This window comes from Terrapene carolina, unplaced genomic scaffold (genome assembly GCF_002925995.2).
Source record: "Terrapene carolina triunguis isolate 2854851 unplaced genomic scaffold, T_m_triunguis-2.0 Scaffold33715, whole genome shotgun sequence".
Classification (NCBI taxonomy): Eukaryota; Metazoa; Chordata; order Testudines; family Emydidae; genus Terrapene; species Terrapene triunguis.
In genome coordinates this window covers 3547082-3566451 of record NW_020698066.1, presented here as the reverse complement: position 1 = coordinate 3566451, position 19370 = coordinate 3547082, and the positions used below count along the sequence as shown (strand labels likewise).

At 45.1% G+C, this 19370-nt stretch overlaps 1 protein-coding gene across 2 annotated transcripts in view; it reads left to right on the top strand.

The window, feature by feature from the left end:
- Window positions 1–19370, top strand: part of LOC112104949 (calcium/calmodulin-dependent 3',5'-cyclic nucleotide phosphodiesterase 1C) — a 429477-nt gene that overhangs the window by 373201 nt on the left and 36906 nt on the right. For both annotated transcript variants that reach the window (XM_024197556.2, XM_024197558.2), the window contains one exon: window positions 7290–7367. In XM_024197556.2, the coding sequence (XP_024053324.1) occupies window positions 7290–7367 (78 nt within the window). The remainder of the gene's footprint in view (window positions 1–7289; window positions 7368–19370) is intronic.

Sequence of the window (19370 nt, the reverse complement as noted above, 5' to 3'; positions counted from 1 at the left end):
ACACCTCCTCTGGCTTGCCAGCTTTCTCTACTCAGGCTAGAATCCCCAGGTTTACTCTCCCTCTGGGCTTTCTCCTCACAACCTCTCTAGTCCCAAAGAGAGGGATTTCAGAGTTCCTTCCTCTCCTCCTTGCAGCCACCTCCTGCTCTCAACTTCCTCTGATTATAGTCCTCTCCCCAGCTGGGCTTCATCCACAGTTAAGCCCGGCCCTTCCCCCAAGGCAGCCAAGCCTGGAATGTTAATTGTCCTCTCCAGCCATATTAACCCATCCAGAGCCTGTGTGGGGTACTCACCCTGTCACACATGGTATTTGTGGGATCTGCCATTCTAAATACAATTAATATTGCGCTACAGTAAATCTACACAGTGTATCAAGATTTTAACTGCACCCACTGTGGACCAGATTGTGATTGGCCTTTAAATGGTTTGGCAAAGAGGAGCTAGACACTAAAGTGGCCTGCCCTGCTCCCGCATTATGCTACTGTCCACAATTGCAACCCTAGCACTCACTTTGGCTCTTCCACACTGGCTCCAGTAAGACACAGTTGAGCCCTGTGAGCCTGATCTAAAGCCCATTGAAATCAGTGGGGGTATATGTGTCTTTTTGTTGATTTCAGTGGGCTTTTGGCAGGGCCGTCCTTACCCATACGCAAAGTACGCAGCTGAGTGCAGCTCCAGCCCCTGCTCCACCTCTTCCTCATGGCTCCCAGCCCCACCTCTTCCCACCCCTGCTCCGCCCCAACCCCGCCCCCACTCCCCTGTGGACTGCAGCAGGGGTCGGGCACCCTGCACTCACCGGTGGCGGTATGTGGAGCGACCCAGCCCCAGCGTGCTCCGTTCCGCCAGCTCCCAGCCACGCCTCCAGTGAGTGCTGGGGGGTGGTTTCCCTCTGCCCCCCCCAAGGCTGGGAGCCAGGGGAGCAGGGTGGAGTGGGCTGGGGCTAGGTCACTCCACTTCCCGCCGCCCCTTGGGTGCAGGGTTGGCCTGGCTGCCCTGCAATCACTGGGCGGCAGGAAGTGGAGAGACTGGCTCCAACCTGCTTTGCCGGCTTGTGCTGGGGGGCAGTTTCCCCCCTGGCACTCCCACCCCCATGGAGGCCTGGGGCCCCACACAGCCTCCCCGTGGGGGGGCTGCGTAGGGCACCAAAATGGCTAGGGATGGCCCTGGCTTTTGGATCAGGCTGTGTGTGTATGTATACACATATAATGCTTGGAATGAGGATCACAGCTTGATATAGCCATAGAATATGAGTCTCCATTTCACACTTCAAGAATATATATATTTTTTAACCTACTCTTCATCAGCACAGAGAAAGGTGCTTGTGATTTAAATGAAAAAAAAAATGAGCGTCTTTTGGACTGGAATTAGTGCCAGACTGAGTGTTGATTGTGGAAGCTGGGAATATTTGTATTTTCTTTCTTCCACTGATGCATCTGAATAATTTGCTAAATTTGATCATCTGCAATGGGTTCCCCAGTCATTAATGTGATTTAGTGAAGTTCTGCTTTGCTGTCATTGTATTACTCTTGTAATAAGGATCTGTGGTTAATCCTGCTTTGACTGGGCTCCTGTGGGAGGTTTTGTTTGCTTGTTTTTGTTTTTAAACCCACTTTTAACCGAGGCTGGGCTCAGTTCACTTCTTGCACCAGCAGAGTATTCTGCAGTGCCCAGGATTCACCTCCTGCGGGAGGATAGCTAGTGTTTGCTCGTCTTCTCTCCCATAGAGGTTCCCTCATGGGAGGACAGCTCTAAATCATAGCTCGTTCCATTGGAGTCCTGATGATGGAGGGTACTTGGGATGCAGGGCTGGCACAGCAAGCCCATGCCTGGAGCCCCAAGAGATTGTATGATGTGATGCTTTCATCATTGTAAAGAGCCTGCAGCCTGAGGCCATCTAATCTAGGACTAACAGATGGCCAGAGAAAGTCCCACTTTTCCATAAGTGGTGTTGTCAGCAGGGTGAAACCTTGTTATTGGTTCAGGTAAAACCCTACTCTGATTGATAGGTGTGAACTCACCCTTCAGTTAACATAACTGTAAGGATAGGTTCCCACCTAAGACCAAAGGAGTATGTGAATCCACCCAGGATCTTTTGCTGAATAATGGTTTTGGTAGGGGCCCGTGTTGGAGGGAGGCGGCAGAACAGACAAAATACTTGAGACACAGCTGGTGGGAGCAGCTGAAAGCACTTTGACTCTGGCTCTGGAAGAAATTTGAGAAGTATTTGGGTTAGTGGTGCAGGCTGAAAGGAGTGTTCTTAGCGCTGTGAGCAAAAGAAGCTGTTTCCTGCTATTTGATTCCTTCTGTGTTCAGAGATGCAGGACTTTGCAGATTCTTTAAATTATAAACAGATCTGCATCAAAGAAATATTTGACTATCACCAGTTTCTACTCCCATGTGGGACATCCCCAGGGCCTCAAGCTTTGACTAGTTACTCAGATTGGAAAGGGGCAACACTGGTGGGATCCAGTTTCCAAGAAGAGAGATTGTGAGCCTGGTGTACCTGGTGAACCAAGATGAAACAAATAATGGAGATACTTGCCAAAAGCAAAAACAGACAGCAGGAATTAAAACAAGACCTAAAGAACAAGAGCTGGAGACTTTGCAACAGGAGTTAAGAGAAGACTTAAAACAAGTTATAAATCAGGACTTGGAGGTTTCCCAGAAAATGCCCAGTGAGAAGTTGCATTCTGAGATAAGATCCTTGTTGGAACAGCAACTACAAAGTGCCTGGACAGATTGGGAAGCCCAACTGCAACACACCCAGACTGGCATGGTAAAATAGATTGGTGAGGTGGGCAACAGTCGGACTGCCATAGACCAGAAGTTTTTCCATGAATTAGAGGAGACTAACAGGTTTTGGTGGGTTTGAAACTGCTAACTGAGATGAATTGCAGCAAGGATTCGAGAAGCTGAAAATTCAGTTCCAGAAGGAAATCAAAGGGTCACTGACCACAGTGGAAGGCAGCTGCCTGGATGAGGAATTGAGACAGTCAGAGCTTGGGTGAGATATCTATCATCATTTCCTACCCTATTTGTAACCCACAGAGGCCCAGAGGGGAAAGGTTGGGCTGTCCCAGCTCAAATAATGCAAAAGCCCACTATTTCTGAGTGGAAAACTCCTTGGGAGGCTTATTTTGGCTCAATTCAACATTATAGCTCAAATGAATGGCTGGACAGAAAGGTAGATTCTTGTAGCCAGCTTGAGTGGCCCAGCTCTTAGGGTACTGCACAACCTATCTCAGAAAACAGATCGAATTATCCAGACCTGCACAAGCCTTTGACATGCAGTTTAGAGCTAGCCATCAATCTGAGCTGGCACGGGGACAGCTAAGAGTTAGAAGGAAAGAGAAAGAAGAAACCTCACCTGAACTGGCAGAGGACCTGTGGACGCTCGTGTTCCTGGCATACCCAGGATAAATTGGCAATTGACCAGTTTGTAGATGCTCAGCTGGGCTTGGACTTGCAGATCAAAAGCAGCAAAAAGAGGCCAAAGACACTCAATAGTCTGTGGAATTTGCCACAGAACTTGAATCTTTCCTTGCAGCAGTGCACCAGAAGAGGAAGCAACCACTAATTGAGGAGGATGGAAGCTGATCTCTGTGAGGCCTGTAAGTAGAGATCTGTGTCTAATATGTCTGATGGAAGAGGGGATCCTAATCTGGTTCATGACCTTATTGAATGATTAGAACAAATGATAAATTCTCTTTGTAAAAAAAGGGAAACTGGCAATAATGCAAAAATTAAAGAAAACAGTCAAGTGCTGGTACTGTGAAGAAACTAGCCACAAAAAGGAGGATTGTAATAAATTTAAGGCAGGCCAAGACAGATTGTTGCAAGCATCTAGTGAAAGCCTCTCTCCCAGTTCAGAAAATGGAGGAATGTCCAACCTGAATGGGCAAAATTTGGCAATACATGGATCGGCCCCACCGTTTTTGTTTAGATCTGGGCAGTTAAACAACAATAGTGGGGGTCTGGCTATTGAAGGAGTAATAGGAGCTGTGATGTGTACAGGAATAATTCACTTGGTCTCAAACACACCAGTTATTAAACCAGACACAAGTCTAGGCAATAGGGGATCCAAAACTGAACTGCCTAACTGGTCTCAAATGGAGACAGTGGCTGGGGCAAGGGCACCCAGCTGAAAATTGAGTTTGAAGATTAGAACTCTGGCATTTGAGCAAGAAGTCTGGGTGGCTGAAATAGTGGATGAGTTATTAATTGGCTTGGATTTCATTTATGGCTAGTAACTGTGTAATACATACCTGGAAAGGTGTCTTGCAAATTCAGTCCATGTAAATTCCCTTTAAAGATATGGCCTAGGTGAGACAAATGGTTTGTAGGTAATTAGTGTTCATGGTACGCCCACACCTTGAATACTGTGTGCAGTTTTTTGGTGGCACCATCTCAAAAAAGATATATTAGAAATGGAAAAGGTACGGAGAAGGGCAATAAATATGATTGGAATACGGAACAGCTTCCTTATGAGGAGAGATTGAAAAGGCCGGGACTATTCAGCTTGCAAAAGAGATGACTAAGGGGGGATGGGATAGAGATCCATTAAATCATGAATGGTGGGGTAAAAGTGAATAGGAAAGTGTTATCTACACCTTCACATAACACAAGAACCAGGGGTTATCTAATGAAATTATGAGGCAGCAAGTTTAAAATCAACAAAAGGAAGTATTTCTTCACACAATGCACAGTCAACCTGTGGAACTCATTGCCAGGGGATATTGTGAAGGTCAAAACTATAAGTGGGTTCAAAAAAGAATTAGATAAGTACATCAATGGCTATTAGCCAAGATGACCAGGGACACAACCCTATGCTTGGAGTGTCCCTAAGTGTCTTACTGCCAGATACTGGGACTGAACAACTGGGGATGGATCACTTGATAATTTCCCTGTTCTGTTCATTCCCTTTGAAGCATCTGATATTGGCCACTGTCAGAAGACAGGTTACTGGGCTAGATGGACCATTGATCTGACCCAGTATGGCCATTCTTATGTTCTCTTGTTCTTACGATTGCAATGAATGAATTGCCCTACCCCCAGGGTAGAAAGTATTATAACCACTACATGCTGAGGTGGCTTTCCAGCAAGGGAAAGATGGAAAGTGATTGAAACCTGTTTGCAGATGCAGGGTCTTGGGGGGAATCTTAGCTGCCAAATCTCTTGCAGGTCTGAAGCAAGAACTGATCCTTGTTTGTGTGCTGAATGTTTCTGACAAGCAGTAAATAGTAAGAAAGAGAAACTTGGTCAGCAGGGTGTGATTTAGCATTTCAGAGTAGGAAACAGCTCTGGGGGCTGCTTCTGTCTTGGTCTATCCATGTTTCAAAACCCTTTTCATATTGGACACAGATGCTAGTGCTTGTGGTTTGAAGGGCAGAATTTCAGGTAGGCTGCCTCCCGAATCTGAGAATATAGCTTTGGAAATTGAAACTGAAAAAGTTGTCACAGGGATGAATTCCCCATTTTAAAGCAGAATGGGCAGGGGTTGTTAGACACTAATAGGAAATACAGAGAAAAGCCCCAAAGAGATTTGGGTGGGAATAAAATTCTTTTATGTACGTGATTTAAAACTGTCCTGACAGAAGGACACTGTGTATATGTAAATAGTTAAGTATAGTTGTATGACTTGTAACTTGTTAAAGTATTTCTTTTCTTTGTGTTTGGCATGAGTTTTTGGGTGTCACCATGTTAGGCCTCATTGGGACGATGTGCGAACCTGTGTTGGAGGGTGTTATGATGAACTGGGTGAAACCTTGTTGTGGGTTGAGTTAAAACCTTATTCAGATTGATAAGAGTGAACACAACCTTCAGTTAACATAAGGGCAAGGATAGGCCTCCACCAAAGACCAAAGGAGTATGTGAGCCCATCCAGGAGCTTTTGCTGAGTTGTGTGTGTGTGCGCGTGTGTGCGCAGAACAGACAAAAAACAGAGATTCAGACAGCCGGCAGCTGGAAGCACTGTGTCTGACCCCAGAAGGGGTCGGGGTGCAGGCTGAAAAGAGTGTTCCTAGTTCTGTGAGGAAAAGAAACTGTTTCATGCTATTTGATTCCTTCTGCATTCAGCGAGACAGGGCTTTGCACATTTTTTGTAAATAAACAAAACTGCACCAAAGAAATACCTGACTATCACCAATTTATACTCCCAGCTGGAACATCCCCATGGTCCTAAATTTGAATGCTACTTTGGGTTGGAAAAGGGAAACAATATTTTGCCACTCCAGGTATGACTATCTGAGGTTTGGCCTTTTGGAGCTCTTTGGGTGGGCTGAGGGATTGATGGGATGCTGATCCACTGTTGTTCCTTCGTGTAGAGGGTCCTGCTTCCCCCATTTGTCCATGCATGCACTGCCTCACTGAGCAACTAGGGAGACCTATCTCTGGTCACTGCTGTTTGGACACTGGAGCTGAACGAGCCCTGACAAAGTCTGACTCTTTTAAAATATTGACTTCCAATATAGTTTGACAACAAACATAGTCTGGTTCAAAGAGAAGGAGGAAGAGTTTGGTCTGGGTAGTTCTGCCATGCTCTCCAGTTTGTGATTGAAGTACCTGATAATTGGCAATGAAGACTGAGGATGGTCCCAGTGCACATTCCCAGGCTTCATAAAGTAGGAATGTACCTCAGAGGTCCAGTTGCTATTTTCACTGTACGTCACCTAAGGCCTTGCTTTCTTGGACTAGAGCTACATAGGGGACCCAGCCACTTACCGCTATGAAACTTAAGCATCATCCAGTAAAAACAGGTCTAGAAGTAGATGTGGTTAGTAACTAAAAGTCAAATAAAATTTTATTGTATAGTTTGGGATATTTTAAGATGGCGCCTTTAGACAGGGATTTGCCTGTGGGAGGATGTCATGTATAAACAGTGTCCCATGGCCATTCTCAAAACTACTGCCCTTTAAAAGTGCAAATTTTAGAGGTCTTGATTTTGGAACAAGGACAATGCTACATTTTATTGTGAGACACAGCTGTTATTGCCAAAAGGGGTTATGCATGTAGATTCACATTTGTACTTCCTTTTTCTGCTTAAAGAGATACCAACATTTATTTGAAATCCACAAGCTATTTGTGAGGTTTGAATTTTCTGTTAGAGTTGTGTAAATCTTATCTGGTGACTTATCACAATAGTGTGCTAATCCGAAATATCAACTAATTCCTATATGTGCTATTTCCCATGAAGACAAATCTTTCTCAAATACTTTGATTGGATTAAAGGCAGTACTGAGCTACAGCCTATATTAAAGATGCTTATAATATGTTTCACTTCTTATTTCCAGGTGAATTAAAGGATGATAATAACCAGTCAGACGAGAAAGATCAGTCTAGTATGGGAAATGAATCAAAGAAAACAGATGGTAAGGACCTAATTTCTATCACCTTTTCCCTTCAACACTGGATGCAGTGCAGAGCATTCTAGACAGCCAATAGTTTGTCCTAAAGTTATAGTATAAGAAATTCAGGGAAAAAATGCTCTGCAACATTTGGCAAAACTTCTTGGGGCATCTTCAGGTAAAATTGTCTCTTTCCCAAATAGTGTCTAGCAGTACTTAATTGTTATGTTAGTATATCATGTTCCTTATACCTGAACTCACAAAATTTCTACAAGAAAAATCCTGGATAATTTAAGCTTCTCACAAGAGAACATGGTTACATTTAGCTTCATCTTTTTGACTTTCATTTGGCCGAACTCTGCTCTGAGTTACATCACTGTAAATGCAGAATAACTCCATTGACTTCAAAATTTAGCCCATAGTTTATAATCATATATCACACTATGCCAATATAGAAATAAGATTTTCCTGGTTTAACTGGTTATCTGAGAATTCCTCTGGAGTAGTGGAATCCTAAGTAAGATACAGCAAGCATAGATGACCTTGTGCTAGCCCCTTCCCCATCTGGTGTAGTGTGTACGTTAAGGACATCCTAGAGAAGAGGTATGGCTGGAATACTGCTACATTCCAACCGGTCACAGCTGTGGACAGGGCCAGCTCCAGGCACCAGCGTAGCAAGCAGGTGCCTGGGGGGGCCAATGAAGAGGGGGGCGGCACGTCTGGCCGTTCGGCAGCAATTCGGCGGCGGGGTCGTCGCTCCCTCTCGGAGCGAAGGACCTGCCACCAAATTGCCGCTGATCGCGATCGCGGCTTTTTTATTTTTTTGCTGCTTGGGGCGGCAAAAATGCTAGAGCCGGCCCTGGCTGTGGAACAGCCTATTGGGTGTCATTGCAACTGGAAACAATTTAGAGCAGCCCGAAGGCTGCTCTAAATTATGCCAGAAGTCAGACAGGTTCCCAGCAGCCCCAGGAATCAGGGAAGTATAAAAGTGAATGTAAGCCACCTTTACTCCTCTCCCCCTCCTCAGGTGTGCCAAATGGAGTTGTGATATAGCTGAGGATCTGGGCCTATTGCTATGGGAATGATTTTAATAACTGTTAATTAACATTTATAAATGGATACATAACTTGCTGTTACCTTTTACTCGTCTGTATATGTCTCAGTTAAATCCACTGAGAAAATGCAGTTTTCACCTTTATACACAATAGGATAGCTGGTTTTGACACTCAAAAGAATAACAATCCTATTGTAACTACTACAGCAAAAGTTAAGAATGACAATAATTATGTCTTCTATTTCCCTGAAATAAAATATGTCCCCTTAATTGGATATATGTGAATGAATTATTGAATAAGCACATTGTCCTGATAATTTTATAATTTCAAACGAAAAGGTGACTAACAACATAAATAATATAACACAGTTGATGCAGGAACATATATTAATTCTACACACATAAATATGTATTTTATAAAATTATCTTTTTTAAAAGGAATGTCTGTCAGGACTTGCTTATTTTATTAGAAAGCCATATTGTTTACACACTTGAGATAAATACCTACCAGCAAAAAAAAACCTCTTGGTCAAATAATGAAAAAAAACCAGAAAGGCAGCTATATTACTAAATAAATGATTCAGGTTCAATTCATTACTGTTTGCAGCCCCATGCTATTAATTAATCATGAATATTCAGATGACCTCTGTATGGTCATGAAAGTATTTGCAAATGCCAAAATCTTCATGAATCTGTATTCACTTTTTATTATCTACTATTTCTTGTGCACTGTGGAGAATAACGATTTGTTACTGTCCCGTTAAAAAGTGCCAGACATCCATTTAGAAAGTAGAACCCGTATCAGGTGATCAATCACATTGTAAATAGTCAAATGAAACAATGCAAGAGCAACCCAGAGGCTGAGTATTGTTCATTCAGACAGCTCTGACCTCACTGGCAGAAAGCACGAAAAGTTTGTGAATGATTTTCAAACCAAAGAAAAGATGTACATGTGTCACTCTCTTGTTTTGACAAATACTGTTCAATCAGCTCTATCTGTTACTTGCCGTGGAACAAAGCACTTTACTAGCAGAGTGGGGGATCTAGAAAAAGAAATGCTAGTTTGAGACACATGGTTACGTACAGAAAAGTGAGATATTTATACAGGCAACGCCAGGTATGCTGGAGAGAAATTGAGAGAGAGAGAGAGACTGTAGGGAAATAGTCACACCTGCATGCAATGGAACAGGGGTTCTCAAACTTTATTACACCACGACCCCCTTCTGACAACAAAAATTACTACACGACTCCAGGAGGGGGAACCAAAGCCTGAGCCCTCCCGAGCCTCACCGCCCCGGGATCGGGGGGCCAAAGCCTGAGGCTTCGGCCCCAGGCAGTGGGGTTCAGGCTTCAGCCCTGGGCCACAGCAAGTCTAACGCCAGCCCTGGTGACCCCATTACAATGGGGACACGATCCACTTTGGGGGCCCGACCCACAGTTTGAGAACTGCCGTAATAGAGTATAAGACCCTGATCTTGCAAAAACTTACCTGTGCTTGACTTTATGCACTATCAGTAATCCCACTGAATGAGCTCACAATGTGTAAAGCATGTGCATAAGTCTTTGAAAGTGCAGGGTCTAAGTCAGGGGCGGGCAAACTTTTCAGCCTGAGGGACACATCAGGTTTCTGAAATTGTATGGACGGCCGGTTAGGGGAGGCTGTGCCTCCCCAAACAGCCAGGCATGGCCCGGCCCTGCCCCCTATCCTACCCCTCCTGCTTCTCGCCCCCTGATGGCCCCCCCGGGACTCCTGCCCCATCCAACCCTTCCGTTCCCTGTCCCCTGACAGACCCCAGAACCCCTGTCCCTGACTGCCCCCCTGCCGCCCCATCCAACCTCTCCTCTCATTCCTGACTGCCCCCCTGGAACCCCTGCCCCATCCAACCACCCCTTCTCCCTGTTCCCTGACCGCCCCCGGAACCCCTGCCCCTGACTGCCCCCCACTGCCCCATCCAACCCCTGCTCTCAATCCGGACTGCCCCCTGGGAACCCCTGCCCCCATTCAACCCCCCTGTTCCCTGCCCTCTGATCGCCCCGCCTCCTATCCACAGCCCCGCCCCCTGACCACCACCCCGAACTCCCCTGCCCTCTATCCAACCCCCCCTACTCCCTGCCCCCTTAACACGCTTCCTGGAGTGCCGGTGGCTGGCGGCACTATAGCCGTGCCGCCCAGAGCACTAGGACACGCAGTGACGCCGCTCGGCTGGAGCCAACCACGCCACCGCGCAGCACAGAGCACCAGGTCAGGTCGTGGCTCTGCAGCTGCGCTGCCCCAGGAGCTCGCAGCCTTGCCGCCCAGAGCATTGCGCCGGCGGTGGGACAAGCTGAGGCTGCGGGGGAGGGGGAACAGTAGGGGAGGGGCCGGGGGTGAGCCTCCCAGGCCTTGAGCTCAGGGGCCAGGCAGGAGGTTTGCCCACCTCTGCTCTAAGTCACTTAGGGCTTGTCTACACTGGCAATTTACAGCGCTGCAACTTTCTTGCTCAGGGTGTAAAAAAACACCCCCCTGAGTGCAGCAAGTTTCAGCACTGTGAAGCGCCAGTGTAGACCGTGCACCCGCGGTGGGAGCTACGCCCCTCGTGGAGGTGGTTATTTTAGAGCTCTGGGAGAACTCTCTCCTAGCGCTCTGCCGCGACCACGCAAGCCACGTTAAAGCGCTGCCCCGGCTTTAGCGTTGCCAGTGTAGACTAGCCCTTACAGAATAAGGTATTTGCACGGAGAGCGTCTGGGGAACTTAGCATAATCTTCCCCTTCTTCATAAAATAGAAACTTTGCAGTAGCTGAGTAGGAACCAACTCTTTGGAAGCTCCACATTGCATATTATATAAACTGCTATACCTGTACATCAGAAGCCAGATCCGGAGGTCTTTAATCAGGGATAATTCCAACTGATTTCAAAGGGAGTTACTCCTAAGTAAGAAGCTGAGAATGTGATTGAAGAGTGTGAATTGTAAGCAGAATTTAGTTATTTCTATTATTCCCATTTCTGCAATATCTGAGTGCCTTGCAATCTTTAATGTAGCACATGACAACACCCTGTGAGGTAGGGAAGTATTTTCCCTATTTTAGAGATGGGGAACTGACACATACAGGGGCTAAATAACTTGCCCAAGCTCACAGAAGAAGTCTGTGGTGGAGAAAAGACATGAACCCAGGTCTCCCAAGTCCTAAGCTAGCACCCTCTACAGTGGATCATCCTTCCACTCCCTTCACTCTGTCAAACTTATTCTGGTTGATTTCAGCCAGACACTCATTGCTTTACTAGAGTTCTTTACTTGTGAATATCCTTGCTTATGGGGCAGCCCCCCTGTTCAGCAATGTATACTTTATCTTCAGTACTGAGAAAGGAAGTATAGTATATAATATCAGCAACACAGACTTATCAGAAACATCATCAGCATGAATAGCGTGTCAAATGTTCCCATTTGGATAGAATATTATTCGAGAAGGTTGGAAAACCTATTTTTTACCTATTGAATAATTGCCTTTCTGAGGATGCAAAGGAAAGAACACAACTGCAGACAGTAAGCAGAACAAGTAGGGAGAGGATCCCTGTTAGAGGTTTCCACTGATCTACGTGGAGGCCACATTGTTATCGTTGTTACTGGAATTTGTTGCTCTTGGGATCGAAGCACAGTTTGTTCTATTTTTTCTATTAAACTAGGAATAATAGAAAATTAGAAGGATTTTATTATGCTTCTAATCATGTGAGCTTATCATTCTAGTAATAAACATTCCAGTTTCACAGGCATCAGCACTGAGATATATCTGTACTCTTGGTTGGAGGAACTGCCACTCTGAAAGACGAAAACATGCCAAGCATAAGTGTGTAATAAGCAATGCTCCCATCTAGTGGCTAAATTGTAACCGCACGTTTTACCAAATAGAAATTTGAAAAATATCATGTCCCTCCTATTCAAAATATTTGTCCTAGAATATGGAGAGAATATAGAGATGGTTTATTATTTTTATAAACCGAATCTACATTTCTGTGCATACCACACTTAACAAGAATTCAGGATTTTTGGTGGCTTTTTTTATATAAGCAGGCGAATATTATTAACATAGCCTGTTCGGTTATGTTGCACATGCTGCACTTGCAAACACCTACTTGCAGTCATTTGCTGCTGATTCGATTTGGCAATCACTCCCTAGTCACCAAATATACTGTAGCTATGGGCCAAGGATTCCTTTTATTACTGTGTCCAAGTATCCTTCAAGAGGATTTTAAAATACCTGTAGTGGCAGATTAGTTAGTGTGATTACCTGAACTTTTGATATAATGCATCGTTGGTGAATAGAATGCTCTTTTCTATAGCATTAATTCATTTTAATGGCAATAGTTCAGTGTTTCTATAGGGCATTTTACTACTTGTGTTAACAGATGTCCTTTCCTGGTGTCACTCTGAACAGTGGTGCTGTTATTAAAACATATCAGCTACATCATAGAGTCCACCTGTCTTTGCAGTCTCCTTCTGGAGTGAGCACTGGTATTAGGGTTGCCAACTTTCTAATCGCACAAAATTGAACACCCCGGCCCCACCCCTTCCTCGAGGCCCCCGCCCCTGCCCCGCCCCTTCTCCGAGGCTCAGCATCCACTCACTCCATCCCCCTCCCTCTGTCGCTCAGTCTCTCCCACCCTCTCTCACTATCATTGGGCTGGGGCAGTGGGTTGGGATGCAGGAAGGGGGTGAGGGCTCTGGGCTGGGGGTGTGGGCTCTGGGCTGGGGAGAGAATGAGGGGTTCAGGGTGCAGGAGAGGGCTCCGGTCTGGCTCAGGGATTTTGGGGGGGGGGAGATGAGGGCTCTGGCTGGAGGTATGGGCTCTGGGTGGGGCCGGGGATGAGAGGTTTGGGGTGTAAGAGGGTGCTCCAGCTGGAGCCGAGGGGTTTGGAGTGCGGGAGGGGGTGTGGGCTCTGGTTGGAGGTGTGGGCTCTGGGTAGGGCTGGGATGAGGGGTTTGTGGTGCAGGAGGAGGCTGAGGGCTTGGGCAGGGGGGTTGGGTGTTGGGGACGGGATGTGGGCTCTGGAAGAGAGTTTGGGTGTGGGAGGGGGCTCAGGACCAGGGCAGGGAGTTGGGGTGTGGGGGAGTGCAGGGTTCTGGTGGTGCTTACCACGGCCTTCAGGAAGTGGCCACCAGGTCCCTGCAGCCCTTAGGCTAATGAACAGCCAGGGAGGCTCTGCGCGCTGCCTTCACGCCTGCAAGCTCCACCCCTGCAGCTCCCATTCATCACGATTCCTGGCCAATGGGAGCTGCGGAGCCGGCACTCGGGGCGGGTGCAGCACGCAGAGCCTTCCTGGCCGCCCATGCATTTAGGGGCTGCCAGGACCTGGCAGCCACTTCCAGAAGTTGCGTGTTAGCCCTGGGCCCCTGCTGCGCTGCTGACTGGACTTTTAATGGCCTGGTCAGCGGTGCCAACCAGGGTCCCTTTTCAACTGGGCATTCCAGTCAAAAACCGCATGCCTGGCAACCCTGACTGGCATGATTTTCAGTGTTGCGGTGCAGAGTTATATGTCTATCCAGCCAAAACCAATATCCAACAGTGGAGGTGGGCTGCTGCACTAAGGAATCTCTATCCTGTGGCGAAGTCCTGCTCATCTTACAGAAGTAGGCTTGTTGTCAATGGGACCGCTCAAATGGGTAAATGAGCAAGACTTGTCCTTCTTCCTAGAAGTGTGACGATGATAGTGAGGGTAAATTTGAGACCATATAAGTAGAGGTGCCCAAAGCGCCAAATATTAGGCCGATTTCTTCTGTATTGACAGAAGCATGATTCTGTTCAGCTTTCAGCAGAGTTCATGAGGCAGATACGATAGTTATCCCCTTTCCTCTGGTCCTCACAGTTTCTACGCTACATGGGACATATCACAATCCAACTTCAAAGGAAAATTGTGATCTCAGTGGGTCAAGATTTGCTGAATATAATTTCCTTCCTTCCTTCCTTCCTTCCTTTTTTTCTTTATTATTTCTGTTTCAGTAGTACTTAGAAGTCCCAATCTAGGAACTGGGACTTATTATGGTAGGCTCTATGCACATGTTATAAAAAGACAGTCCCTGACCCAAAAACCTCCCTTGAAGGCATGATAGCATTTTGCTGTCCAAACACACCTTTGCTTGTTACTACACAGATGGTTAATTGCTGTCCAAACATCCAATTATAGTTCACTAGCTGGATAACACTGCAAATAAATAAATAGTTATTATTCTCTAGTCTGGGCTGGGGCATGGCCATGGCTTATTTAACAAAAGGTGATACTGAAGGCAAGTTGTAATTTGAATAGACTAAGGGATATACTCTATCTGTTTATTATTTTTACTCCCCTTTAACGTTGAATAGGTAATACACAGAATGTAAATGTGATCACAGAAGTTAGTTACAGGAATCCAGCCTTAGTGTTCAACCCTGATCTCAGGTATATTGTTTAATCATGCCACGCATTAGATGATGAGAACAAGAAAATGTTTGAATAATACCTAAAACCTGTCATACTTCTTCATACTTCTTTTTGGTGGAAATCTCATGAAAACAAAGGATTGGGGTGTATGTGCCCAATTTCCAGGAATCCATTGTGGAAGAACAGGAAGCACAGCCTTTCTTACGCTACTTGGTTATTTTTACTTCCAATCTCAATTGAAGCCAGGGTGCAAAACTTGGCATTAGGAAATGCAGTGTGTTTTGATTTCAACTTTGGGGTGAAGATTTAGTGCAGTTCTCATTGTACTTTAACTGGTTCACTCATCCCAGTTTCATATCTTGAAAAATCAGCTGTCAATGCTTGTGTGTACGGTTTGTCTAGGTAACTTTACAAGATGCATACTCAGGTTAGATGTTGGCATTTGGCCATAGTTCTACGTTGGAGGCGATGTAGAGCTGCAAAACACAAAAGTGCTCAGGAGACACAATGCTTTCCCCCATCTCCTTGAAACATAAGGGGAGTGTGAACCTGCAAAATCTCTTGTGACGATTCCTCCCACCCCCAGCACAGCCATCCAACTTTGTTGGAGAGGTGGTGCTAAGGTCCCACTTCTAGTCTACCCATTTTAGGGAAGTTTGTACCCCTAGAGGTGCATCGACAGAGAATTTCCTGCTTTCTACCAAGGAGGGAAAGTGCTTCTTGTATCTTCCCTCCACTAAGTCCAGGGACAATCAGACCTACTCTGACATGTCCACACAGTCATATCCCTGAGCAAGATTGTGCCCTTAGAGTGAAACCAGATCACAGCTGAGGTAAATAACTGAAATAGAAAGCAGACAGAAAAGCTTCTCAAGAGGGAAGGAAGAATATGGGATAGTGCTGAAGAGATATTAGTAATGAGAAGCAACACATCTTGTCTTCTCCGCCCCACCAGTAGTTAGTCTCAGGTTTGCACATCCCCTCAGATCATGGCTATTTTAAAAGATATGGAAGATCACAGGATGACTATGAGCTGCCAATATGATGCAGCTATGAAAAAAGCTAATACAATCCTAGGATGCATCAGGCGAGATATATCCAGTAGTGATAGGGGAGTGTTATTGCCATTCTACAAGGCATTGGTGCGACGTCATCTGGAATTCTGTTTGCATTCTGGTCTCCCATATTTAAGAAAGATGAATTCAAAGTGGAACAGGTGCAGAGTAGGGCTACTAGGATGATCAGAGGAATGGAAAACCTACCTTATAAGACCAGACTTAAGCAGCTTGGCTTATTTAGCCAAAAGAAGGCTGAGGGGAGATACAATTGTTCTGTATCAATACATCAGAGGGATAAATACCAGGGAGGGAGAGGAGTTATTTAAGTTAAGCACCAATGCTGACACAAGAACAAATGGATATAAACTGACGATCAACAAGTTAAGGCTTGACATTAGATGACTGTTTCTAACCATCAGAGGAGGGAAGTTCTGCAATGGCCTTCCAAGGGGAGCAGAGGGGGTAAAAAACCTGACTTGTCACAAGACTGAGCTTGGTACGTTTATGGAAGGGATGATATGATGAGACTATCTACAATGCATGTAGCTGAGCTGCAACTGCTAGCGGGAAATATTTTCAATGGCTGATGAGGGGACACTAGATGGAGGGGGCCCTGACTTACTACAGAGAATTCTTTGCCAGGTGTCTGGCTGGTAGGTCTTGCCCACATTTTCAGGGTCTAACTGATCGCCCTATTTGGAGTTGGGAAGGAATTTCCCCCTGGGTCAGATTGGCAGAGACCCCAGGGGGCGGGGGAAAGGGAAAGGGGGTCACCATCCTCTGCAGCATGGGGCACAGATCACTTGCTGGTTTAAACTATAGTAAATAGTGGATTCTCTTTAACTTGGAGTCTTTAAATCATGATTTGAGGACTTCAGTAACTCAACCAAAGGTTATCGGTCTATTAATCTATCGGTCTATTAGTGGCTGGGTGAAGTTCTGTGGCCTGTGATGTGCAGGAGGTCAGACTAGATGATCAAGATGGTCCCTTTTGGCCTTAAAGACTGAGACTCTGGTCCCCAGTCCTCAAAGGTGTTTTTTCACCTAATTTCGTTGGGAGTTAGGAGTCTAAATACCTTTGAGGATCTGGGCCTCTGACACTGCAACATTGATATGTCTAAGTGAAAATGTGAAACCTAGAAAGAAGAAACACAGTAACTGGAAGCATACTGTAATCCAATTTTAAAGGGATACTGTCCAGATTGTCAGTTGTGTTTTGCTTTGTCGGTACATACATGCTCATTGCATCATCCGCTGTGCTGCCGGATGGCTCTGTTCTTGTGGGCAAACATGAAGATGTTTCAGCTTATTTGGCTTGTTCAGACCAGGACTAGCTTCCACAGAGTCAATGGATGGTAGACAGGCAGCTAAGTCTTTTGAATAAGTGTCTTTCTACAAGTTAGCTTTCTGTGCCTGGTGCTTTACTACTGCATTTAGACGGGAGGCTCTTGTTCCATCCAAACCAAATGGGGAAAGTAAGGAAGGAATTGACTGTATCACAGTTCATTCTCCGCTCTACTCCTAGAGCGCTGCAGCTGTGTGCCATACCTTAGTCAGCACAGACTGTAAAGTCACAGTCTAGGCTCAGGAGACTATTATGTGCCATTTCCTATTCAAGGGATCCAGCTCCAGAATCTTTTCCTGACCCTTGGTTAGCTTTGGCTGTACTGGTGCATCAATCTGATGCTATTTCAAATCAGATACCAAACAATTGTTCACCCTTCTTGTGCACAGACAGCACCAGCATTCTAGCTGCCACCTGTAAAGAGCAACTCTTGAGATGCACTTTATCACATCTATATCACAACAGCATATTCATAAGTTATTTGATCATGAAATGTATAGTGAGTTTCTACAATGGTTTTGGTAGATGGTGCATTCACTGTGCATTGCAATGTCAGACATTTCTGACATACTTGTTGTTTTTCTCCTGTGCTCTGAATTTCCAAAATGTGCTTGTAATCATCGGGAAAATAAATAAACTAATCTCTTCCCCACACACACTAAAATGATTTTAGGTCAAATATAATAGAAGCTGTCAGACAAATACAAGTCTCAAGATCAGTGTGAACAGGACATGAAATTATTTGAAGTCATGAATGATTTAGGGCTAATTATGTGCCAAAACCAGAAATTCAGAATCTCTTCTATGCTAATACCATTTTCCCCTCTAGCAAAATCAACGTTAAAGACTCCGGTCATCAGCTAAATCAAACGGATGTTATTTAAAATCAGATACCAAATAAGTATTCAAGAATTTTTCCCTCAGTGTTTATTCTCCGTTTTTCTGGCTAAACAGGACTCTGTCACCTTGAAGTTATGTTCTGTTTTCTTTAGCAAGAATTATCACTCTAAAATTTCAGATCCTTTAAAAAATAGATAATGGAGATGAATTAAAACATAATGTGTTGTATTTCCTCTTTGGTTGATTTACTGTGCTGTATCTCTCGGGCCTCTTCCTTACTGTCTTTCCTGTCACAACAGAAACAAGAGAGAGACACAAATGTGCAAGTTATTCATTCATGGTCTAAATGTTCTTTAAAAAGGCTTTCCCAATCTAACTAAAGCTGCTAAAAGAAATCTGTGAGTGTTAAAACTCCAAAGAGCCATCTAGTGGTTGGAGTAGGACACTGGGTCTCAGGACCCGTGGGTTCTATTCCTAGCTGTGAGACTTTAACCAAGTAAATGTAGCTAAAATTTTCAAACTAGGGTGCCTAAAGCTGGGACCCATGTGTAAATGCATATTTAGGCACCCAATGGGGACAGGTACTTCAGCACCTTTTAAAATCAGTCCATTATTTAGGGGCTCAGTCCTGCAAGGTGTTGAGCAGTCTGGCCCTGCTCTAGTAGAGAAGTTAAATATGTGCTTAACTTTAAGCATGTGACTAATCCCGCTGACATCTGTGCATTAGATGAGTGTTACAACAGTATATACGAAACAGGAATATTTCATTCAAATAATGGAATAAAATTCAAATTGCTAACACAGTGGAAAATTTGGTGATGTTCCTAAATAATTGAAATGAAAGATGAGGAAAAGTTCAAGTAAGTCATGTAGTCCATCAACTTGCTGTAGTTGTATTGTCCCCTCTAATGCATTTTATTGTCCAGTGTAATTTTAAATGTCAACGCAATAGGAATTCCCCCAGGGAGACAATTCCACAGCCTAATAGATCAGGAAGTTTCATAAACAGCCTAAATGATCTATTTTTTAATGTCATCCCATTAATACTAGTTACATCTGTTAGGATATAGATATTCAGGCCTGTCTAAACAGCAGGGGCAGCCATAAGCTGGGAAGCGAACGGTCACATCCTCACCAGTCACACTGAAATAAGGCAGTTTTGGGCTGTTAAAAAGAGCTGGGAAGCAGGGGTGGCAGGTTTGTAGAAATTCTGGTGATGTCCAGAACCCACCCATCCCCAAACTCCGCCCCCACCTGCCTAAGGCTCTGGGAAGGAGTTTGGGTGGGGGGAGGAGGTCTGGGATGCAGGCCCTGGGATGGAGTTTGGGTGCTGGGTGCA